General features: G+C 39.8%; 1 protein-coding gene across 1 annotated transcript in view; it reads left to right on the forward strand.

The window, feature by feature from the left end:
- Positions 1 to 24,716, forward strand: part of C5H7orf31 (chromosome 5 C7orf31 homolog) — a 49,692-nt gene extending 24,976 nt beyond the window's left edge. Inside the window, exons 6-9 of the mRNA XM_031940565.1 lie at positions 6,468 to 6,553; positions 18,691 to 18,862; positions 19,446 to 19,522; positions 22,646 to 24,716. Coding sequence (XP_031796425.1) covers positions 6,468 to 6,553; positions 18,691 to 18,862; positions 19,446 to 19,522; positions 22,646 to 23,371 — 1,061 coding nt within the window. The 3' untranslated portion in view covers positions 23,372 to 24,716. The remainder of the gene's footprint in view (positions 1 to 6,467; positions 6,554 to 18,690; positions 18,863 to 19,445; positions 19,523 to 22,645) is intronic.
- The last annotated feature ends 1,839 nt before the right edge of the window (positions 24,717 to 26,555 follow it).

The following is a 26,555-nucleotide window of genomic DNA, read 5'->3' on the forward strand; positions in this document are numbered from 1 at the left end:
CATTGTTGAAAAGAGACAAATCCATCACAGTTGATCATCGTATAATCTTAATGTTGCCGTGTACAATGTTCTCTTGGTTCTGTTCACTTCACTTAGCATCAGTTCATCTCCAGGTCTTTCTGATATCATGATTGTTTCTTACAGAACAATAATATTGCATAACATTCATATACCACAACTTATTCAGCCATTCTCCAACTGATGGGCAGCCACTCAGTTTCCAGTTTCTGGCTACTACACAAAGAGCTGCCACAAGCATTTTTGCACACGTGGGTCCCTCCCTTTCCCTCCTTTAAGATCTCTTTGGGATACAGGCCCAGTAGTAACACTGCTGGATCAAAGGGTATGCACAGTTTGATAGCCCTTTGGGCATAGTTCCAAATTGCTGTGTATTGAATGGTTGAGCTATGTAGCAGTGTATCAGTTTTCCCACATCCCCTCCAACATTCATCATTATCTTTTCCTGTCATCTCAGTCAATCTAAGAGGTGTGTACTGGTACCTCAGAATTGTCTTTGCATTTTTCTAATCAATAGTGAATTAGAGCATTTTTTCATATGATTAGAAATTAAGGACCATGCCTTAGTTCACTGTAAGGGGGAGGTCAATTCTCCCAGAACCTTCACAGCTGTGACCATTTAAAGGAGTTGCAGGTATTACCCCCGCCCTCCCAGCCTTTACTGACACAGGTGTTGCTCATGGACTGGGAATGAAATAAATTGGAGGCAGAGGGAAGAGAAGAGAGGGCAGATAACTCAACGGTCTCTCAGTAGAGAGGTCGGAAAACAGTCTCCTTGTGTCATCATCATCCTCTCACAGGAAGAGAAAAAAGGTCTACCAGAGGTAAAGCAAAGTTTTCCAACAAGAAATGGTTTTAATTTTTTCTGAAAAATGTCTGTTCATATCCTCTGACCATTTGTCAATTAGAGAATGGCTTGTATTTTTACAAATTTGAGTTAATTTTCTATATACTTTAGAAATGAGGCCTTTAACAGAGCCCTTAGATGTAAAAAATTTTCCACAGTTTTCTGCTTTCCTTTTAATCTTGGCTGCATTGGTTTTGTTTGTACAAAACCTTTTTAATTCAATATAATCAAAATTATCCATTTTATATTTCATAATGTTTTCTAGCCATAAATTCCTTTCTTTTCTACAGATCTGAGATAAACTATCCTTTGTTCTCTAATTTGCTTATATTATCACCCTTCCTGTTTAAATCATGAACTGATTTCAATCTTATCTTTATATAGAATGCTAGTTGTTGATCAATGCTTAGTTTCTGCCATAATGATTTCCAATTTTCCCAGCATCTTTTGTCAAATAGTGAGATTTTATCCCAGAAGCTGGAGTCTTTGAATTTATCAAACACTAGATTATGATAGTCGTTGATTATTGTGTTTTGAGAATCTAGCCTTTTCTACCAATCATCTATTTCTTAGCCAGTACCAAATGGTTCTGATGACCACTGTTTTGTAATACAGTTTTATGTCTGGTATAGCTAGGCCACCTTAGTTTGCAAATTTTTTTTTCATTAATTCCCTTGAAATTCTTAACCTTTTGTTCTTCCATGCATTTTGTTATTTTTTTCTAGCTCTATAAAATAATTTCTTGGCACGGAATAAGTCGATTAATTTAGGTAGAATTGTCATTTTTATTCTATTAGCTCAGCCTACCCCATGAGCACTTGATATTCTTCTAATTGTTTAGATCTAACCTTATTTATGTGGAAAGTATTTTGTAATTGTGTTCATATAGTTTCTAGCTTTGTCTTGGCAAGTAGAATCTCAAGTATTTTACCTTAGATACAGTTATTTTAAATGGAATTTCTCTATCTCTTGCTGCTGAACTTTGTTGGTAACATATAGAAATGCCAGTGATTTATATGGAGACTCTCTTCTATATATGTTGTCCCTCCCAGTTAGAATGTGAGTTAGTTGCGAACAGAGATTCTGTTTTACATTTTGTATTCTCAGTGCTGGGCAAAGAGCACTTGATAAATAATTTTGTTTTGTTTTCTCACTTTCCTCATTTATAAAACGGGGATAATACCTGCTTCATAGAATTGTTGATGGGGCTCAAGAGAGCTGAAAGTTAAAAGGTGCTTTTAGAAATCTTAAGGAGCTAAATAAATATCGGATTTTATTGTTATTCTGTATTCTGGCTGCCAAGATGAATGCTTTGTTGCCATTTGCTTTTATCAGGGGCAGTTGGTGCACATGGTAGATATTTAAGACATGCTTATGGACCAGATTACTGAATGTCCAGGCAGAATACTTGACAAAATAGTCAAATGGCTAAATAGACCTGTCCTAGTGAAATAGGCACTTAGTACAGGTTGCATCCCCACATAAGTGCAAGTTCTGTGAGGGAAGCTGTTGGTCATTTACTTGTATGTTCATTGGACTCCCACAGTCACTGGTACATAGTAGGTGCTCCATAAATGTTCATTGTTTAGGACTGGATTTAGTAATCAACTCTTCAATGTCATAAAATCCCATTTCTTAGTACCAATGTGAGATACTAAAATTTTTAGTTTAGTTTAATCACTATGTGTGTGTATATAATATTTTAGCTTAATTTAGTACCAAAAATAAGGATTTTTATATAGTTATGAATCATGAAAAACTGTCATCTCAAAGACATCAATATTGTAGGAGCAGCAGAAAGACACAGTAGATACCAGTAGGCTGAAATATATCTCCAAGGAAGACTTCCCCCAACGAAGTGGCCTAAAAGGCATCCTCATGGCAGCTCAAGCAGGTATTCAGGATCAGGGGTCATAGGTGAATGAATGAATGGAAGAATGGATGGATGACCCATCAAGATCTACAAGATAGTTAAAGTGTAAAAAAAAAAAAAAAAAAAAAAAAAAAAAGGAAGACTTCCAGATCCTCAGGGGAGGATTCCTGTACAGGCGTGGATAGGAATTTAACAAGATAAGAAGGCATAGAGGGCCCATTATCTGACTGAAGATTACTTCCTTGAGGTAAAGAACTCTTTTATTTGTATATTTTTCAAACCCATTGTCAAGCTCGGGACCTGGCAGAAGGAGGCCCATGATAAATCTGTGCTGATTGATAGATGGAAGGATGGATTGATATACCCCAGGGAAGGTGATGTCCATAACCATGAGATCATACATTCCATGGAAAAAAAAGAGAATTTCTCTATGCTTAAGGGAGAGACTTTAGATTTCTTCTGTATCCCCCAGAGCCTGATGGGATGCTGATCACATAGTGCACACCCGGTAAATCTCAATGAACCAAACAGGATTTGACAAAGACATGAGGGCGGGACAGTTTTCCTCTTAGTGAAGACTTAAACAGAGGAACAAAATGATGAAAGAAGTCTTAATATAAGATAAATCCAATGGGATTGGGAAGGAGAGAATATGTCATGGCCTCCTTCTGAAAGCACAGCCAGAGAGGAACTGGAAGGTGAACGGAAGTAGAAGGTTAATGGAAGGGATGTGTGGTCTAGAGTACAAAGCAACAGAAAATGGACAGAGGAGCAAGATAAACAGCAAGAGCCTGGGAGAGACCAGTGCGTGAGCCTCCAGTCCACCCCAAAACCAAATCTCCGTAGCTTGAAATCTGGCTCATTTTCTGCTGACCATTCTGGCTCCCGCCCTCTGCCATGCTGCTTACCGATGACATAATTCTTTGTCTCCACCCAGCCAGGACGGGCTGAGACACGGGAGTGTGAGCTTGTTGGCAGCAATCAAGGCAGGACATGATGCCAAGGGTTCAAACTGAGTAGTGGAAGCTAGAATGGAAAGGAGGGTGTGACTGAGGTGAAAGATATTGCAAAGGAAGACTTGGCAGGAGCTGGTGACTATTTGTGGAGGGCAATCAGTGAGGTTCTTCTCATCATAGTTTTATATTTTTGTCACCCTTTCTACTTCTCTTAAATCCCTAGCATTTTGATCTGTCATGCCCATTTTTGCATGAAAACAATCCCCTTGGTACCTTCAATTTTATTGAAAGAGATCCATTACCTTTCTCATTGTATTTTTTTTTTTTCTATTTCTTTTTATAGCTCATTCAAGAAAACCTTCCCATCTCTCCTTGCTATTTTCTGGAATTCTGCATTCAGTTGGCAACATCTTTCCTTTCCATTTCACTTTCACTTCTTTCCTCAGCTACTTATTAAAGCCTCACCAGGCAGCCATGTTGCTTTTTTGCCCTTCTTTTTCTTCGCTGCCTCCTGTACAATATTATGAGTTTCCGTCCACAGTTCTGTAGGCACCATATCCAGCAGTTATATTCCAATACCCCCAAACTCCCCAAACTCTTACCCACTTATGTATCGCAGATGTCAGTTACAGTCTCAAGATCAAGATTTTCTTTTAACTCAGTTCTCCCCTTTGGGGATCGTTGCCTCGTTCTTGCCACTGATCTCAGGGGGACCAATGCAGACTACTTAAGTGCATTTGCCTTTTGTAACAGCGGCATTTCTGTAGAGTTTTCAGGTTTGGGAGATAACTTTAAATAATGCTGCCTCCTTGGGTCCTCCAGCCACCCTGTTGTAGGGGTAAGTAGGTGAAGCCATTATTCTTATCAGGAAAAGGAAGCCAGGATAAGTGAGATTATTCACCCAGGGTCACCACACAGGTAGTATCTAAGGAGACACCATGTAGAGTCATTTTGTCAATCACTGGATTGATCTTGCTAATTATTCTTACCCGATCATTGCCTAACATAATGACTCGCAGACCCTGGTAGAATATTTGATTTTTTCTAATCTCCTATATTATTTTAATTCCTATTAAGAATATTTCTCAAAAACTAGCCTTATGGAAATGTATAAAGAAAATTAAAAATATAAGTATCTTCCCCCTACCCTGTCCCTAAGGATTTACTGGAGAGGATGGTCTCATGTTTCTGGTACAGTCTTTCATTTTAAGAAAGCCTAGTTTAGAATCAAGCTATTTCAGTACTCAAGGCCTCCATTACTTTGTTTTAGGGCAAGCCCTCCACGGACACTGATCACCATCCTTCTGTAACTTAATAGATGATCTTTCATGAGGTCCTATGGCCAGCCTGGTGATAAAATTTCCTGTCCTTCAGCCAGCAGTATTGTCACTGGCCAATACTTAACTTGATAGCAGACACTGTCCCCTTCTGGCAAGAGCCACCGTGAACCCAAGGTCATCTTCATGCCAAGAAGAGATCTCAGAGCGTCGTGGAGAATAGAAATCAGACTAAGGACAAAAATTGACTTTCAACCACTCTTTTGAGGAATGGGTTCTTGCTGTCTCTGGAGAGAACTCGGATTTTAAATATTCTTTTTAAATGTTGCCTAATGTTAAAACATTGCCTAAGATCATGTTTCTCCAGAGAAGTGAACATTTGGGTTAAATGAAGGATCCCTGTCATTTATATTAGAGTCACTGGGGGGAAATCCAAAGCATGTTTGCTCCCCGTCGGATGAGATCATGTCTGTAAAGTACTTTGCGAATCTTAAAACATTATTGAGACGTCTGTTATTCAGCTCAGGGACTTCTCTGCAGGGAGAGATGAAGACGGTGGTGGTGATATCAGGACTTTAAAGGTTTCTAAAGTGCTTTGCTTTATATTCCTGCTGGTCCTTGAAACAACCCAAAATGATTTATCATTTAGGCAGCAACGTTATTCAGTGACTACAGTACTAGACTTGGGGTTAGGAAGACTGAAGTTCAAATCCTAGATCGGACTTGTCCTAGCTATGTGACCCTGAACAAGTCACTCACTTGCCACGAGATAAGTCAGTTGTGAGGACTATTATTACTGTGCCCTGCCCCTTGGAGTGAACTCGCACGCCCTGGTAGAATATTTGACTTTTTCTAATCTCCTTTGTTATTTTAATTCCTAATCAGAATATTTCTCAAAAACCAGCCAGGTGGAAATGTATTAAAAAAATTAAAAATATAAATATCTTTCCCCCCCCCCCCACCCTGTCCGCAAGGATTTACTGCAGAGGAGAGGATGGTCCTATATTTCTCGTACAGTCTTTCATCTTAAGAAAGCCTAGCCTAGGATCAAGCTATTTCAGTACTCAAGGCCTCCATCACAGCTGACATTTCCATGATTCTTTAAGGTTTGGGAAGCACTTTGCCAAAAGCCTCAGTTTCCTTACCTGTAAAGTGAGGATAATAATAGTACTTATATCACAGGGTTATTGTTAAGGACTAAGTGTGATCATGTCTATAAAACACTTTAAAAACAGGTATCATTGGGCAGCTGGGTCCACAGTGGATAGAGCACCAGCTCTGAAGTCAGGAGGACCTGAATTCAAATTTGGCCTCAGATATTTCCTAGCTGTGTGACTCTGGACAAGTCATTTAACATCCCAATTGCCTCAGGGAGGGGAAAATAAAACAGGAACCATTTCTCCCATTTTCTTGACTGTTTCTCATTTAAAAATACAACAGCCTATGTCTACACTGGCATCTGAGTTTTGATTTGTTTTTTTCCCCGGAATTTTCAGGTAATCCATATCGACATGAGATCCTGAAAACCATTGATCCCCGAAAGAGAGTCTTGCATTGGCCTGGGCCGAGCACATACTACAACGTAAGTGGTTCCAATGTTTTTTCCTGAAATAAAGCCAAGCACATTTGGATAAAGTGGCTCTGGGATCAAGGAACCTGGGTTCAAATCTCCCTCTGATGCTTCCTACAGAAGCATCCTGGATAAGTCATGTCATCTCAAGTCAATTCAGTTCTTTGGACCTCTGTTCCCTCATCTGTAAAATGGGAGGGCTAGACTAGAAGGCCTCTGCGGTCCCCTCCCGTGAACTAGTATTTGTTCATTCAGAGTTGAACAGATCCTGGTGTGGAAACCCAAGTTCCATTCCAGCAGGCTAAGCTGGTTCCAGTATACAAAAGCAGAATTGAGAGGGTAATGGGGAAGGATTCTGAGGGTTATCCAAGGGAGAAATGCTGTGGGAGGCTGGGAAAGTCACTCATCTCTCACAACCTAACAGTCTGTTATCACTCCCATTGTCATCACAGCCTTTCTCTGTAGACAGTCACCACATTGCATGGCTGACCTTTCTATGGTGCTTTAAAGGTAAGAGCCAGCTCCATGTCTGGCCACTGGACCCAGAAGGCTCCAGAGGAAAAAGTGAGGCTTGTGATTTTGTATAGCCCTACAAATGACATTTACCTGCGTGTCGTGGCGTCAGGTCCCCCGGTGCCATGGCCCTCTTCGAGAACAAAGGACAAACAACAAAAGCTTTAAGGATACAGGGTGGGGAGACTCAGAATATTAAAGAAAGAAAGAGTGAAAAGCTTGGGATACCTGAACTTGAAAGAAAACCAACTAATTACAGGCAGGCTTCTAGTCAGGAGCTCCAAGGCAGGAGACAAGAAGGCCAGGCAGGATTACCAGGATTGGGTTCCAGAAAGGATGGCTTTTAATGTTCTGGGTGAATTTAGGATGTGTCTTCCTGACCCCAGACCCAACACTGCATCCACTGTCCCCCAAATAATAATGTATTATTTAGTTATTCAGTCGTTTTAGTTGCGTCCACCTGTTCATGCTATGACCCCTTCGGATTTTCTTGGCAAAGATACTCTAGTGGTTTGCCCTTTCTTCCTCCAGCTCATTTTACAGATGAAGAAACTGAGGCAAACACTAGGGACTTGTCCAGTGTCACAGAGCTTGTAAATGTCCAGGCTCTTTAACCACAATTCTATCCTACTTTTCTTCATCTTGGTAAGAATGAAAAATTCCTGAGTCACATCAGTAAATGTGCCCCAAGGGGATCATAGCATCCTGGATTCAGAACTTTCAAGGGACCTCAGAGACCATCTATTCCAACCCTCTTGTTTTAGAAATCAGGAAATTGAGGTACAGAAGGTTGAGTCACCCAAGGCCACACAACTATTAAACTAGACCCAGGATTTTAGCCCATTTCCTCTGCTTTTGAGATCAAGCCCATTTTCCAGTGTACCATGCTCCTTTCCACTAGGGAGGAGGTTTGATTACTCAACTCATTGGAAAGAACACGGATATTATTTCTGGGAACCTAGGACAGAGCATTGAAATTTCCTAGGAAGATTTTTATGGGTTCCTTCCTCACATGTTTATATTTGTCTCCTAGTTTTCTCCTATGATTTTCATCTTTAAAATGCTCTCCTTGTATGTAGTTGCCCTGTGGCCATTAGCAAAGCTCAGTCTACTCCAGAAACCAGAGACCTGTGTTCTGACCTTTGTCCCTCATGAGTGTACTGGCTCAGCCCCAGAATCCTCTCCCAGTTAAATATAGCCAGCTCCCATTTCCTGATTTCTGAGCCTTCATGGTTGAAGAAGCAAAGCTATAACTAGCAATTTGGGGGGCACCCACATTCAGGGCAAACAACATGAAACTACCTTCGATTCAACTTTGTAATTCACAAATGAGACCAGAAGTAATGGAGAGCTGTTCAGCTAAATGGGAAGGGGAAATAGTTACTGTCGTGGTTGTAAAAGCTCAGAGTTGGAATATGATCCTCTCGGAGGTCACGGGATTCCAACCACAGAATTGGAATCCCGTTTTCTTTCCACCCCCCTGGAGATGGGGAAAGGAGAGCTACCATATAGTCTGGAAGGGCAGTAGAATGGCCTTGGATCAGAGGGGTTATCTCTGCTTAGAGAGATGAGGCAAGATGGAGAAAAGGGGAACTCCTGGGGGGAAAATGCAGAAGTTTGGGTTTATGGGAAGGAGGAAGAGAGAATACTAGAACCTAATTACATCATGTAAATATGATCATGAAAATATTGTGATAAAATAAACAATAGTTAATCTTAATGACTAGTGTCATTAGATAATATAAATCTTTGGTTTGTTTTTTTTGTTGTTGTTGTTTTGTGTGTGTGTGTGTGTGCGGCAATTGGGGTTAAATGACAAGTCTCATAGCTAATACTCATTAAGTATCTGGTATTGCATTTGAACTTGGTTCTCCTGACTTCAGGGCCCATATTCTATCCACTGTGCCATCTATCTGCTCCTGATAATAGAAATCTTAATATCCTGTAACTTAATTATTATCATGAGTAAATGAAGGAACAGTTATTAAGTGGTTGTCATGAACTAAGCATTATGATAAGTGCTGGGGATATAGCAGCAAAAAAACAAACAATCTAGACTCCTTTGCCTCCTCCATAGCTCCAAGCAAGATCACCCATTGGTCCCTCTAGAAGTAATGAGAATTTATTTAGGATCCGTTCCACTGTCATTCTCCTTATGTCTAACCCAATCTCCATTTCATTTCCTCTAGTTGTTAAAGGAGTGAATGAATAAAACAATAAATGAAAAAAGTATATATTAAAGAGGGATGAGTGAAACAATAAATGAAAAAAGTATATATTAAGGACGTATTGTTCGCCAGGCACTGAAATACATGAAAGCAGCATGATTCCTGCCCTCAGTGAACTTAATAGGAAAGACAACACACAGAATGTGAAAGGGGATTTGGGGTACCAAGCTTGGTTTGGGGCAAAGAATAAGGCAAAGGCTCTCTTTTGAGACAAACTCAGACATGGTAACAGCAAGATTGTGTCGTGATCATCTACGATAAACTTAGCTCTTCTCAGTAATGCAGTGATCCAAGACAATTCCAATAGACTTGGGATAGAAAATACCATGTGCATCCAGAGAGAACTGTGGAGATTAAATGCAGATCAAAATTACTATTTTCCCTTTCCCCCCCCCCCTACTGATAGTTTTCCCTTTTTGTTTTGATTTTTCTTTCTCAACATGTGACTCATGGAAATATATTTAAAATGATTGTATAACCTATACCAGATTGCTTGCTGTCTTGGGAAAGGGGAAGGGAAAGAGGAAGAAGAGAAAAATTTAGAACTCAAAATCTCATAAAAACAAATGGTAAAAACTATCTTTATTTTTTATAACAATAGGTTTTTATTTTCAAAATATATATAGAAATAGTTTTCAACTTGCAAAACCTCATGTTCCAAATTTTTCTTCCTCCATGACCTCTAATCCTTTCCCTAGATAGCAAGTAATCTAATATATGAAAATTGTTTTTTATTAAAGTTTTTTATTTTCGAAACATATCCATAGTTTTCAACATTCACCCTCGCAAAACCTTGCATTCCATTTTTTTTCTCCCTCCCCTCCCACCCCCAGATGGCAAGTGATCCAATATATGTTAAACATGTGCATGTTAAACATTTTATATATATTATATATATATATGACTGTCTTTATATGTAATTGAAAAAAATACTATTAAGAGACGGGGCTCAAGGAAGGGTTCCCCCCTTTTTTTATAGCTTTTTATTTACAAGTTATATACATGGGTAATTTTTCAGCATTGACAATTGCCAAATCTTTTGTTCCAATTTTTCCCCTCCTTCCCCCCCACCCCTCCCCTCAATGGCAGGTTGACCAATACATGTTAAGTATGTTAAAGTATAAATTAAATACAATGTAAGCATACATGTCCTAACAATTATTTTGTTGTACGGAAAGAATCAGAGTTTGAAATAGTGTACAATTAGCCTGTGAAAGAAATCAAAAATGTAGGCAAAGGAAGGGTTCCTTTTAGTTGTTTTTCTCTCTATGGATATCCTTCATATTCTCCAAAACATTGATCTACAATGCTGTTTTAATCATCTCTATCACTCAATCAATCATGCCCTCATGCCTGTTCAGAAATTTTCAATAATTCCCTGGTACTTAAAAGATCAGGCCTCCAGAATCCCAAGAAGCAGTGGGGATTGGTAGATAAAGTGCTTTCTTGGAGTCAGAAAGACCTGGCTGTGTGACCCTGGGCAAACCATTCGACTCTGTGGACCTCAGTTTCCTCATTTATAAAATGAGGGGTGGGCTTCTATGGCCTCTAAGATCCCAGTGCTAAATCTGGGCCCCTGTGAGGCTCAGGCTTCTCCCTGTTCCCCATCCAGGTTTCATCTCCAATTTCCCAGCACTCCCTCGGGAGGTTCTGCTCTTACCAAACTGATGTGCTCACTGACCCCTATCATACCTCGTCTTGTCGAACCTGTATCAGGTGGTTTATGCTGTCGCTGTGCTCAGCATATCCTTCTGGCCAAACAAAATCCAAACTATCCTTTGAAGGGTCAAATCTAATCTCAAGAATAATCATAGTTATTGTGATTAATAATAGCATAACAAGTGATATTTCCAGAGCTCTTTCTTTATGCTAAACTCTTTACAAATATGATATTTGATCTGCCAACCATTATTGGGAGGTAGGTGCCATTATTATCTCCATTTTACAGATGAGGGAACTGAGGCGGAGAGAGCTGAAATGACTTGCCCAGGATCACATAGCTAGGAGGTGTCTGAGGCTAGATTTTAATCCCAGTCCAGAGCATCCAGTGTAAAACCTTCACTGAGGGCGATGTGATACATTAGAAATAATGAGCTATATTATAGCTCCTGTTCCTCGATACTGTTTTTTTTCAGCCCCCACCCTGCTGACTCAGGGCCAACCCATCATGCACTGTGATCCTCAGCTGGAGTCGGCATCTCCCTGCATTTTGCTTTTCTTTCTTCTGCCCTTGTCATCGATGGACTTTGTTTATTTGCTCTGGATCACTTCTTGGCTAAGGGCCCTTGGATTTCTGCTTCCACCTTCCCAGGTGCAAGCCAGCCTCACCGCCCCCATTGTGGACGGGTGGCCCAGTCTCCGGGACATCGAGGCAGCCCAGAAAAGTTGTTTACTAGGCAAAGCTTAACTTCCCCAGCCTGTCATCTTCCTTCAGCCTCCTGGATCCAGGACATTTAATATCTGCACCCCATGCTTCCTCCCTAGGATGGCAGGCCCCCTTTCACTTCCTTTCATGCATCCTCTCCCATTCAAACATATGTTTCTTAAGGGCAGAGACTATTAAGTTTATATATATGTATCCCACAACCTGGCACACAACACACTTAATAAATGCTTTATTTCACTATCCCAATTCAAATTCTATCAAGTCAAATAACCATTAATTAAATACCCACTGTTTATAAGACAGCTTTCCCAAGCCAACATGAGTGTCCTGATTCTTCCCCATCTCTTTCTAAAGCTTACCCAACATCCCTTTCTTTATGAGGATGTTGCCAAAGATGACAAGGATTCAGAGGCTATCTTTCCTGGGAGTATTTAATAGGAAAATTAGTAAGAAAATCTTAATAGGAAAAGAGGCTAATCCTTCAAGCACAGGGACAATCTGCAGAGCCACCACCTTATGGCCTGGGCAGAAGGCAGAAGGTGGGAGGAGTTAAACTTTACTCATTTGCCCAAGGATGGATGTTGGGCTACTCCGTGGGTAGCCACCCTCTGGAAATGAGCCTTTGACCCACTACACATGTTCTTCCTGATTCTAATTACCTGTGCTGAGTATCACAAGATGAATTTAATTTATAAGTCTTGAGAAACTTAAGATAGAATAATAAATCGGTGATTAAGATTAAAGAGTGAATAAGTAATAATTCTACAGGCACACCATTGTTCCAGGGCTTTAGCTTACTTGGCTTGGCTGGTCCTTAAAAAAGTTAGTCTGTCACCAGGGCCATCTCCCTAGCCCTTACAGTGGTGTAGGTGACCTGCCTGTGCCAGTTCACTGGCAGAGTGTCTGAGAGGTGAGAGACTCACCTCTGTCATCAGGAGGCAATGAAGAAGAGGACTTTTATAGACATTCATATTCTACAGGCATATATAACACTTATGTTCCACTAATTATAAATCAGTTGCATTAGTATTTTATATTTTTCATTTATCTTTAACGTAGATAATTTTTATAGTTCAGATAGATAGATTTTTATCTTTCAGATTTTGCATTTTATATTTCTTTTTCAGATTTTATATTTATTTTTCAGGTAGGTAAATAGATAATTAATAGACAAATGAATGGATAGATGGATGGGCAAACATAGACAGTCTGATAAATAGAGGGCTTGGTGATTTTCTAGATGAATAGCTAAGTAATTGGATATCCAATCTGCTAAACAGAGGCAAGAAAAAGATGAAAATCATTCCCTGCTCTCATGTGAACTGTTGTTTTTCTTGCATCTGGGTTGAAGGCGTCTCCAATTATCCTCATCTGGAGAGTTCTGGTGTGACACTCCCAGGGGCCAGTTTAGCTGCCTCTTGCCAGTCAGCAAGTTTTGCACTAGTTGGGATTCAAGTATAGGTATCCCCCAGGTTACTGACAGAAGACTGAATCATGGTGCTGTGAGCACTACAGTGGTCCTAGAGGCCATAGGCTCCGAATTGGTCCTTTCCACTATGACACTGGTCCATCAACTTCAGTCATATAAGTATACATATTGCTGTACAGCCCTAGAGAATATAAAGTTCCTAAGAGAATGAACATAGAAAAAAGCATTTATTGAGCACTTGCTATGCCAAGGACTGTGCAAAGAATTAGGGATCCAAATACAAAAGCAAAACCATTCTCTACCCTCAAGAGGCTTACAGTCAACTGGGAGAAACAACAGACATAGGGCATAATGGCCAGAAATGGGGACTTTGGTCAGAAAGCTACAGAGATATTAAGTAGGGCCATAGTCCAGGAATGGTGACTCGCCCTATTCAGGAACAATGGCAGGAATAACTTAGTCATGGTTAATTATTCTATGATGAATAGAAGGGAGAAGGAAAGGTATATTGTCAAGGAGGTTGTGGAGGAAGAGGTAGCCAGAAGAGAAGAGGAGTGAAAGATAAAAGTGAGGGATGCTGGGGGAATCTCCTAAAATCATGTTCTGGGGCAAAGCTTCTTAAAATCATGGTTCACCGTGTCGTACACAACAACAGCAAGATTATACGATGATCAATTTTGATGGACGTGGCTCTTTTCAACATCGAGGTGATTCAGACCAGTTCCAATGGTCTTGTGATGGGGAGAGCCATCTGCATCCAGAGAAGGGACTGAGTGTGGATCACAACATAGCATTTTTGTTGTTGTTGTTTTGTTTTCTTGCGTCATTTTCTTTCTCATTTTTTCCCCTTTTTGATCTGATTTTTCTTGTGCAACCCGATAAATGTGGAAATACAGATGGTAGAACTGCACCTGTTTAACTTATATTGGATTACTTGCCCTCTAGGGGAAAACGTGAGGGGAGGGAGGGGAAAAAATTGGAGTACAAAGTTTTGCAAGGGTAAATATTGGAACTATCTATGCCTAAATGGGATTTTTGAACTACACAATTTGAATATGTGAATGTTTAGGGCACTTCCACTGCAGATTAAGCAAACACTGAGAATATTGCAAGCCCAAACTTTACTGAGCCTCATACAATGATCTTGGAAAGTTTTTACTAGTCTCAGTGATGAAAGAAGCAAGCTAGGCTTTTTGATTCTATAACTTAAAGCTACACAGATTTACAAAAGCACAGATACTGAGGACTGGCTAATTTGGTAATTCTCATTGATCAGATTATGGTTATTGGAAACACTTCAGGAGAAAACCAGACAATTCACTTGGTGCTAAGTGTCCTAGCTGAAGGCTTCTGGGGCCCTGGCATTCCTAACCTCATGATGAAAATAAGCTGACTGATCCTGGTGGACCACACTGCACTTGAGTTTTACAATGCCAGAGAATTCCTCCCAAAGAAACAGCTTTTTGGTCTCTCTTGCTGGATTTCAAATGGGTTTTGCTCTTGTTTCCCATAATTCCACCGAGCTTATTGTTATATGTTTGAGTCCTAAATGTTGCTTCAAAATATTAACTATTTTAGATTGATTGGTTCATGAAGGAGGAGGGGGTAGAAAAAGAGAGCGCTAGATAATATCCATTAGGTCCACACAGCAGTGTTTTTAATTTTTTTTAAATGATGAGTTTCCAGCTTTCTGTATATTTGCCTTTTATGTTAAACTAATGGAGTATATATAAACTGTGCCTGACACTTTTTGAGGAATATGTGGGTTACTGTCACCCTTTTTCCAGCTAAAAAAGGAGGTAGAGAGGGGGCACTGAGGTCAAAGGAAACAGAAAGCAACAAACCCACCAAATATTTCCAAAGCTCTTTAAAGCTATCTTTTTCATTTAAGAACTTAGCTTTTCTTTACTCAAATGCAAGTGTAAGGAACATTATCATTCCTCCAGGAAAACAGGAAGGTAATATCCTACTGCTCTGGTCAAATTGCATTATTTTACAGCCAAATGCTACATGAGAATAGAATAGTTCCAACATTGCATTTGTCACGCCATTCATAACCCTTGCATTGGAGACTCTTCTGATACAAAAGGTCCAGATTTACTTTCAAGGTCATTCAGATTAGTAGGATCAGAAGGGCATTGGAGGTATGGGCTCACTCCCTTTAATATTATATTCCCCTCCTCCTCAAGTGCACCTCTGACCACTTGCCTGTAAAATAATTGTATGAAATTATTTAGGAATTTTTCCAATTTAAACATGATTGTGCTTCCAATAATGGAAACCTATTTCATGTTTCACTTGAGAGATAATGATGTCAGCCTCCAACTCCAGGTGCAGGCTGACCCACGCATAGTTTAGAAAAATAAAGCTTTTATCCACCTAGAGACTAGGGTGAATACTAAGAGATAAGTATTTATTTGAATATATTGGGTTGCCTTCTCATGATCTTTCCTTATATTTTCTTATTTCCCACCTACTCCCCCTACCCCTAGATACTGAGTACATTGATGGGAGAGAGTAATTCAGGCTTATTGTATAGATTTTAATATATTATGAATGCATTTGTAAGACATTTGGGGGTTGGGGGCCTAGATCTTTTTTTAAATTTTTTATTCTATTTATTATTTTTACTATTTTTTTTCTTTTTCAGAAAGTAAGGATAAATACCTTTTTGTCCTCAGTTTTCATTTATGATTTCTTGAAATATAGCTCTGAAACATCCGGCTTTTAAAAAGCTCAATGGTGTTTTAAATGGAGCTATTTGACTAATCTTTAAACTTAAATCATTCTGGCTGTCTCTGAATGGTCAATAATAACTTCTAACTCAAGTCTCTGGGGCTCATTTTTAGGTTTTGTTGACTCGGAGCCAGTGTAAATAGCAGTTTTCTGTTATGGTCAGAGGTCTTCCTCTCCCACACAGATAATTTTGCAACGAGAAGTTGGGCCATCTTTGGTCTCAATTACCTGAGGGTATTCTGCCAAAAGGAATGTAAATTTTGATCACATGAAAACCTCATAAAATGTCTTGGGGTTTATCAGCTAGATTTCTCTCTTAAGGACCCAGCCTTAAACTCAAACCACTCTGGTTCTCATAGATTGGCCAACAGGACTAGCTTTACATGGTCCCTGGATCCTGATTGCCTCAGAGTAAATGTAAATAGCAATTATGTCTGTTTTAGCCTTAAAACCAAACCCTAAGGGTCTTTTCCTCCCAAAATTTTTTTTGAGTAGGTAAAAGGGACTATTCTTTGCCTCATTTCTCACCTAGCCTTAATCATTGATTTTGCCTTACTTAAAAAGGCCAAGGTTTCCCATTGCATCCAGGACCACTCCCAGTCATCTGGATCTCTATGTGGCCATTGGGCCCTGTGACTCCGGAAGGAAAGTGAAGCTGGTGACCTTGCACAGATTCCCCCACCCCCCTTCATTTTAATCCAATTCCTTTGCTTGTCATGAAGTCACCTCCCTGATATGGAGAACGCAGCACAAGCAACAATAACGCCCAGCCCTGAGTCACTGAATGGGTGTTGCCTCAGACAAACTGAACCTGGAGAAAACCTTCATTTCCAAAGATCTAGGTCATCCCCTGCGTTCTGATCCATCACTTGCTATCTTGACTTTTGTCTTCACCACTGGATTTGGATGACTCTGGAGGAGAGTAAATGAGGCTGATGACTTTTTGTAATTCAGCCCCACTTAAATACAATTCATGAGCAAATAAAGATATCACCTGTGATGTAGTTGATTTTCTTCAAGAATGAAGGACAAAAACTTGTCTCGATATATAAGTATCTGTGACATTTATTTTTAACACAATGTAACTGTCCAAAAGGGCCATTATTGTGAGTGGCTGGTCTATATAAACAGAAATGCATAAATGTGGGTACCAGAGCTAAAGTTGGTAAGAAGGGGAAATATATTTTTCTGTTCAACCCAAGGATTATTCCCCAGACCCTGAGAAAATTTGGGTGTAACCATGTAGTATTGGCCTAGACTCCTTGATCTGTGACCAAGTCAGTCCAGAGGGAAAATGGGGATCACAGCCCTCCTCAAGGAGTGACTCGGCCTGGGTGTAAGGAGATTTTGAGAGCTGAGCAGGTCACTACTCCAGATATCATTATCTATATTACTTAGTGGGAATGATCACATAATAAAATTGTAGAATCTTCCTTCCCACATCTTCTACCCATAATGTCAGATTTTAGACCCAAGATGATTGTTCAGTAAAAAAAAGGTAAAAACCTGGATTCAGAAAACCCTGAATTTAAATTTAAATCCTTTCTCTGCTGGTTAATTTGTATGATTTTTAGAGAAATTACCTGATTTTTTTTTCTGGGTCTTAGTTTACTTATCTGTAAAATGAGGGTTTTAAACTAAATAGATTTCTTTCTTTTGTTTTTGTTTGTTTTGAAACAAGTAAAATGATTTGTCCAGAATCACAGTTAAATATCTGAGGCAGGATTTGAATTTAGATTCTCCTGACTCTAGGGCCAATACTCTATCTCCATTGTATTATATAGCTGCCTACATCTTAGCAACTTTATGGATGGCTTAATAAACACGGCACCCAGTTTGTGTAACACCAGATCCTGGGGCTCTGCATTATGGGTCATAGACACAATTCTGTATCTTCATCAGTATGTCATTCTTTGGTCACTAAACAAAGATCTAACAGATGATCAACCGTTAAATTAACCTAAACTCTGTTAGTTATTCTTATCCCCCTTGGTCCATTTTCGGCATCTCTCTTGTCATAATCACTGGAACACCTAAGATTGAGGGCTCCTTTGTATACCTCATTGTCCCATTAATTGGCAAGATCAGAGAATTCCTCCCCAGTGGCTCGGCCTGCTGGTAAGTGAATCTCTTTAACCTGGATTAGGCTGTTCCTAGCTAGAGTCTCAGAACAGAGTTTCAGCCTCTTGTCAAGATCCTCCTTGAAAGCTTTTCCAGCATGGGAGAACCTACCAGAGGTTGTTTGCTTTTAGCACTGACCTTTGAGGATCCCTGTGGTCACCTCCCTAACACAAAGTCACATTTGAGGAGATCTCTGTGGAGGTACAAAGATTATGAACCATGAACCAAAAAGAGGACTGATAAGGGCACGGGATAAGCTTTTGTGTGGGAAAAGGTGAAGAACTTACAAATTCTAAAGTAGATCAGGCCTTATAGGCCTGAGTTTCGGCTTCTCCAGAGTCACATGATTTTAGATAAGGCCTGGACTACGTGGCCGAAGAAGCTGTATATCACCTTGTCTACTACATTCCACTGACCAACTAGGGGAACAGTAGATTTATTGGCCACATAAATCTATGGCCAATCACAACATATAGAGGGTGGGATTTTGGAGGTTCTTTGTCTGAAATGTATAAAAGCTATAAGCATTTTCAAGGCTCTGGCCCTATCCTGCTGTGAAATTTTGCTTGCAGACCAGGATGGGATCCGCTTCTCGAGATTCTAATAAATAATTCTGCTTTCTGTGAGTGATCTCTGTAGTAGTCAATTCGGGTAGGTCTTTTTGTCCCAAACACTTTGGACATTCCCACACTATTGGAAGTTATTAATCCCCATAATCATTGTGTTTCTATTCTAGATTCCTAAACATGTTCACAAGACTACCCAGATATACCACCCTAAACCTTCAAAACTCTTGTTACCAAACAGTACCGTAGTTACAATGAATCCTTTATTACTTCTAAAAGCCGGCAGACAAAGAATTCTGGAGCAGTCCCATTGGATAACAAGCTACACACATGATTTCACAGGTATGGATTATCTTTAATGTGAGCAATAAGGAAAAATTACTTTTGGCAGTGCTAGTCTCATCCACTCTTTGTTCATAGCCCTCCCCCCCATTTCTCCATCACACTGAAAGGATATTGAGGAGGTAATATTTTTAGGTGGGTTGGGAGGAGGTAAAAGATGGGTTTTTATTTGGAGGTATAGTTACCTTTGGGAGGCAGGAATTAGAACTGATCTTTATTTTGCCTTCCTCATAGTGAGGAATGGTTTTATTTTATTTTTAATTTTATCAGATGGCACATTTGTGAGACAGCATGGCAGAGTAGATAAAAAGCCAGCCTCAAAGTCAGAAAACCACAGGTTTGAGTCCCACCTTTAACACATTGCCCTAGGTAATCTTCCAAAATTATTGTAAAGCAATTATTGCTGTGCATTGGGAAGAAGGAATTTCCTCCCGAGAGTTCCCTATGAATCAGTAAAAACCACAGGTCCAGTCCCATTTTGCTTGGGGACACTTCAATTGGGGAAGTAACCCTCAAGGAGTAATTTGCTGCTACTCACCCTATTTTCTAACTAAATAATAAAATCTATAACATTTCCATTAAGGTTTAGGTTCCATTAATCCCTTTCCATGTATCGATGTTCATGAAAAAGAGGTAGCCACCTTAATTGACTCACCACCTGTAAGTATTTACATACAACTTTCGGTTATGGTTATTGTGGGGGAGGGAATGATCCAGTTGGTGTGGATTCTTTAGGCACTTTGCTTGTCCTGAGGTTTTGCCTCCCTCTAGCCCACTCACTGTTGTTGGTGGTTAAGGGATGTTGGTTCTCAGCTTTTACCTTGACCCCATCGCCACATTATTATTCTATCTTGACAGTATGGGGTCGGGGAAAAAAACCAGTTCTTTTCTCTGTGCTACTGTAGATCAGTTCTACTATGCTGGAGCTCTGTTGAATTTATATGGAGTATGGGACATTTAATTTAATTTAATTTTACTGAAAATGTTCATTAATCCTTTCACAAATCCTTTGAATTGGTGCATGTTTGCATATCTCGGTACAATATCTTACTCTTGGATAAACCAGAACATGTCTTCCTCCCATTAGCCTTAATAAATGAGAGCTGGCTGTATTACAGCACGGAGCAGACCTCAATAAATATTTGATTGACAACATAAAAAATACTAAGAAAAATGATCAAAGACTAGTACAAAGGCAAGAGTTATATGATGTCTAATTGAATTCTTGGTGAAGTAAAACACAACAATCTAGCCCTCCATGGCTTATGTTTTCACCAATGATTTAATAAAAAATGGGGATCCCAAAATGGGCCCTTTGTGTATCTACAGAAGATTCTAAGGAAAGTTAATAATTTCATGAAAGTTGAATGCAATGAGAAACCAAGTGTCTATATTATGAATCCATGGGAAAGTGAAAGCAATAATAGTCTAAATTCTCATCCATTACAACATAAAGACTAAGCAATTATTGAAGGAGACTTTAATGATTCATAAAATCTGAGCTGATGGCGGCTATTCTTCCCCTCTCCCAGCCTTCCTCAGTGTAATTCAGAAGCATATGGTCTCTGAGTGTTAGAAGCAATCTAATGACTGGCCAGCAAATAGCAACCATTTTATAAATCATTGATTGAGCTTTCTAATGCCTTCCACAAGGCTTGACCAATCCAGGTGATTCATCCAGTGAAATCTGAAGGCCAAATTGATTATTTTACCTTCTTCCATCTCAGATTGACATTAAGGGCTTGCACCACAGCTTCTCCCTATGTCTCGCCAAGTACCATCCCCTCGTCCTATTCCATAGAGCCTTGTGATCATCCAGAACTGAAGTAGTCTTATTTTCTTCAAGAAAGAACTGTACAGTTATATACATTTTACATAAAGAGCCATGTATAAAATAATTACAGAGATGAGTTAACATTAAATTAGTATTTATTCCTAAGAGGGAAAAAGTTCTACAGCATTATTTCCCATAATCTTGAGTATTACATTTATTGAGGGATGAGCAGGAGAAGGCTGGAAGATAGTTAAGCCTGGTGATCCTTGGAGACTACTGGATTTCCCATGGAACACCTAGGTTCTTGGAATAGGACAGGTTTGCTCCAATTATACTATTTTTAAAAGCTCATTTAAATACTTAAGTTTACAATTCCACTTGTTCAGTGACAGAGGCATCTACACCATGGGAAGTGAGTGTGGATCACAGTATAGCATTTTCACTCTTTCTATTGTTGTTTGCTTGCATTTTGTTTTCTTTCTCAGTTTTTCTTTTTCTTCCTTCTTGATCTGATTTTTCTTGTGCAGCAAGATAACTGTATAAATAACTGTATAAATATGTATACATATGTTGGATTTAACATGTATTTCAACACATTTAACATATATTGGACTGTTAGGGGAGGGGATGAGGGGAAGGTGGGAAAAATTTAGAACAAAAGATTATGCAAGGGTCAATATTGGAAAAATTACCCATGCATATGTTTTGCAAATAAAGTTTTAATTTTTTTAAAAAAAAAATATATATATATATGAAAAAAAATACTAAGGTTTAGGGAAAAAAAGACCAAAATAATTCCTCTTCATTTAAAGGAATATTATTAAGGCAAAGACTGTTGTCATATGGTGGAATAGATGCTAGGTTTACCATCAAAAGACCCTGAGTTTGAATCCTGGCTTTCACCCCTTGTGACTGTTGTGACCCCAGAGAAGCTATTTGACCTCCTGGCTTCTCAAAGGAGGAAGGGTTTGGCCAGCATCTCCTGGTGTTCTCCCTTCCACCTTAAAAATCCACCAGTAATAAGGATTATTCATATACAACTAGGAACCTTCCTCATAACCATCCCTTGAAGTATAGGAAGACTAGGACAGAGGAAAGGCAAAGTGCCCATAGTGGTACCATTAGCAAAGAGACAGTGCTGGGTTTTGAACCTAGGTCTCCTAACTCTTAAGTCGGGGCTTTTTTGTGTTTGGAAGTGAAATTGGACTCATTGAGCTCAATAAGTCAAATACCTGGATTTTTGTCTTTTTCTCTACATGTTGTCCACCCACACCTAATAAATGAATGTCTACCCAATCACCAACTATTAATAAGCACCTACTATGTGCTATGGAACTGGGGATATAAAATAACAAGTGACTTATATTCAACCAGGGAGACAACAGATAGATGTATAATTATGCAAAGAATAAATGTGACAAGAAGAAATGCAAGGTAGTTAAATACAAAGAGGGAGGATACTAACAATTGAGGGAATCAGAAAATGTTTTATAGAATCTGATGCTTGAGCTTCATCATGAACAAAGAGGGGGATTCCCTGAGGAAAAGATGAAAAGAGACCATTTCTGAAAATAAAAGCCTGGAGGGGGGGACTTGAAATAGCCTATGTGAGTAAGGGGGGATGATGTGCAAAATCCTTAAGAAATCCTTCTAGACATACTGATCCATTGACCTTCTTTTGTCACCCTAATAGGAGAGTTCTTTGAGGGTATGAGACTGGTTCCTTTTGGTTCCCTATCCATCATCTAGTATAGGGCTTAGAACATGAAGAAACACCTGGTGATTGATAAAAGCAATCCCTTATGGTTGAAGATACCAGAAAAATCCCACAACGGATAAGGGAGCCCATTTGGGTATTTAAATGTCCTTTTTAAGTACAACTGCAGAAGTTTAATCAAGCTCTTGAAACTAGAAGCCCAAATAATTTATAATATCTGAGCAGTAGCAATGGAGTGCCCATGACTTGTGATACCAATCTCTTCCCTTCTTTGTCGTCTCCTTAACCACAGAAAGAAAGACTCCAGGATTCCGCCATTATGGAGGAGAAGTTTCCGGTCCATTCTGTGCCCGGCCATGATGAGATGTTGCCCACTAAGGGGAGCCCTCCAATAGGACCTGTGGCTCCCAAGGACCAAATTTCTGAAACTAGAGAGATGATCATGAATGGGGAAATGCCACCAGCTCCATACGTTTTCCCCATTTGCCAGAAGACAAAAGAAGGCGAGATTTATCAACAAGGCTTCTATCCCAAAATCACGGACACTTACAAGAATGATGCTTTGTACTGGAGGCAGCTATGTTTCAGGCCCCGCCCCGAAGTGTGCATCAAGCCCGAGGAGAAGTTCTACTATGAAGACATGAAACCCAGCCGGCTGAGCCAGTACGTTGTGTGGCAAAACCCCATCAGCCTCAGTAAGCCCAGTATTCTGCCAGAGCGAGTAGACCTAAAACCTGCCTTTCCCCCCACTCACCTCAAAGAGCCCCAGACGTCTCCAGAGACATCTGACAGGGGCATCCAGGAAGAAAAAGAACCCTCCCCGAAGCAGCCCCCCAAAGCTGGAGCGCTCCAGCCACAGACCTCCCTGCTGGATCTCCAGGACGCCTTCTCCAAGACAGATGCCCACAAACGTCTTTTGGAATCGATCGTGGAATACCAGAAAGACCTCCGGGACAACCAACACTTAGGAATGAAACACAATTTCTATAACTATAATTCCTATTATTTCTTTAATTGATATATTTCTTCATCCAATGGAAAACTAGCATCTGGCAAGAACATTAAAAAAAAATATAACAATCCTCTCTGTGGCTGTGCGTTGCCTTCTATGTGACGTCTCAATATCCTGGTTAATAGCAATGACAACTGTCATTTGTCAGACTCTAAGGTTTGCAGAGGGGCTCATCTGAACCTCCTGACAGACGTGGGAGGAGAGTATATATCAATTAAAACCAATCTCGCTTTACAGATGAAGAAACCTTAAGGCTCAGAGAGAGAGGATTGAACCAAAGGCACCCTGTTGTTAAGCTTTTCTGCTGGTACTGCCAGTGCTTTGCGCTGCACTTCACACTGTTGGATGGTCGGGGTCCCTCGGACCCAGAGAGGACCATCTGACAATCTCCATGTTAGAGCTGAGTTACACGTGTCCGACTGTGACTGATCAGAGCTCAGGGATGGCTTTTGATTCGTGCATAAATTGGATTTAAGCGAAGCAGACTTGCACAAAGCCGTCAGCTTCGCTCTCTCTTCTGAAGCTGCCATTGTCCAATGGTGGAACAGAGTGGAGAAGCCTGGGGAAGATGCAGCGGATGACCTCGGTGTCTTCGACAACGTCAGCCGAGCTCTCCGTGCTCCACATCTGTTCCACAACGTTTCACCCGCCTTCATGGCCATGGGAACAAATTGTTCTCCTTGGCCCATTCCACCAGACACCCCGAACTCACCATAAGGACTGATACCCTTTGGTCATGTCACCCTCAACCTGGTTTAGCCTGTCTGCTGAAAGTGTGCCTGCTACAGCTTATGGGCTTAATAAATGCTTTTTCATTCATTTATAATTTAAATATCATACAAAAACAAGACAGGCTCTGCCCTCAGGGACCTTTTATTGCCCGGTTAAATAAGATTGCTTTTTAGCTTTCTTACTTTGAGTATCAAAGGCTGGATATGGCAGGTTTCCCTGACTTCAGAACCAGTACTAATCCCTGAACCATCTACTGCCTTGTAAAAAGTGTCAGTGACTTACTTTAAAAATCAAAGGAACTGACCGTTCCCAGCACAGAAGGGAAATTTAGTCCTTACAGAGATACCAGAACATGTAGAGTTCCCTTGACAACAATTAGGGATCTGGAGTCAACTGGATGTAACCCCTTACTCTTTAGGTGAAAAATAAAACTGTCCTAAGTGTAAACTTCCATGATGACTCAGTTTCCTTATCTCTAAAATGGGGATAATAACAGCACCTACCTCCCAGGATTGTCTGAAGATCAAAGGAGATCACATTTGTAAAATTCTCATCATAATGGCTAGCACATGGCACAATGGCTATATAAAGGTTCTTCTTATTATTCCCACAATTGCCATCCAATTGGTTCTGGACAACATTTTAAAGTGTCCTTTTATGCAAAGCACATCAAAATTTAGCAAAGGGTCCCTATATATCATAAGACCCCTCTTAGAGAGAATGGCAAATTTATTTTGGGTCCTTCAACCAAATCTGTCCCCTAATGGATCCCTTACTACTTTAAGGGCAATTTATAATGGAGTTTCTTACTCAACCCTCACTAGGATAAGTAGATGAACTTAAAGAGTAGTGAGAAAACCTCTCCAAGCCATATGAGTGCTCCCAAAAAGGGATTAAGCACTTAGGGTTTATTGCTCAGGGATTTCAGGCCAGCAGGTAAGCCCCTTTTCTATGGCCCTGCAGGCTCCAGAGTTGTCTGGAGGAGTCACAATAAGGTAATTGGTCTAGAACTGCTTCATAAAAGAAAAAAGATAGGACTATTTGGAGCAAATAAAATCCTCACTGCTCATATCAGTTCAATATCAATATCTTTAAAAAGATTGAGTAACAACAGATATTGGTAGGTACCTAATCATTCAAAAGGCAAAAATTCATTACAAAAAAACTGGTGGTACTTTTAAGAAATTACCTTGAAAAACATTCCAATTGAAGTTGAAAAAACAGAAGGAAAAAAAACCTTTAAATAATAAGGTAACCAATAATAAAGATTTCTTTTGGAGAATTTTTCCAGTGGGTCTCCCAAAATGCAAAGTGCCTCAAAGAAGTCCCCAATGTAGAACGGCCTCAATTATCCCAACTCCCACTACCACTAGTGAGTCAGGCCCCTTTAGAGTTATCTTTGAGAGGATGGTGGTTGTCTTTCTAGTAGTATACCTCATGAGTCCCCATTAGTGTGTTTCTTAATAATTATTAGTCAGCCAGACTAGATTAGCTTTTAGAAAGTGGTATTTAGTAAGAAGGCATAGCCAAAAAAAAAAAACATTTCCTAATGTCCCAAAGTCTGCGATACACACTCCCAGATACATACAGAGTCCACGGACAGCGTGTTCAACATGTGTGACAAAAGAGTGATTCACAGCTATTGGGACCATTTTTCACAAGATGTTCTCCTTAAATATGGTTGGACTCTTTGGAGAGCCTTTGAATTTGCATGTAATCCATCATTGATCCTTTTTTTTTTTAAGCTTTTAATTTTAAAACATATGCACAGTTTTCACCATTCACCCTTGCGAAACCTTGTTTCAAAATTATTTTCTTCCTCTCTTCCCCTAGTCCCCTTCCTAGAAAGTAAGTAATCTAATATAGGTTAAACATGTGCAATTCTTCTATACCTATTTCCATAATTATCATGATACACAAGAAAAATCAGATCAAAAAGAAAAAAATAAATAAACAAAAAGCAAGCAAACAACAAAAAAGTGAAAATACTATGGTGTGATCCACACTCGGCTTCCACAATCCTCTCTCTGGGTGCAGATGGTTCTCTCCATCACAAGACGATTGGAACTGGCCTGAATCCTCTCTTTGTTGGCAAGAGCCATGTCCCTCAGAATCAATGACTCTTGATGCAGACACTGCCTTTAGCTCATCTAGGAACAGTCATGGGGAGCTGGGCAGTCCTCCAGACTTCTAAAGTTTTTGAGGTGCTTTTCTGTTCAAGAGGAAGGAGACTGAAAATGAAACTAAGTCCAAGGCCTAGGATTCTGCTACAAGCAAAAAGTGAATGCTTCCTTAGGAGGTTAACTAGAACACTATATTACTCACTCAAATTTTTCTAGTTCCTAAGTACTCTGCTATTTTATAAAAGACCCATAGGTCAAGTCTTAGCCAATTTAAACACGTCTCTCTACATTACTATAGCTACCAAGAATTTTTTCATCCTCACCTTAAAGTTGAT

Source organism: Sarcophilus harrisii, chromosome 5, assembly GCF_902635505.1.
Source record: "Sarcophilus harrisii chromosome 5, mSarHar1.11, whole genome shotgun sequence".
Lineage (NCBI taxonomy): Eukaryota > Metazoa > Chordata > Mammalia > Dasyuromorphia > Dasyuridae > Sarcophilus > Sarcophilus harrisii.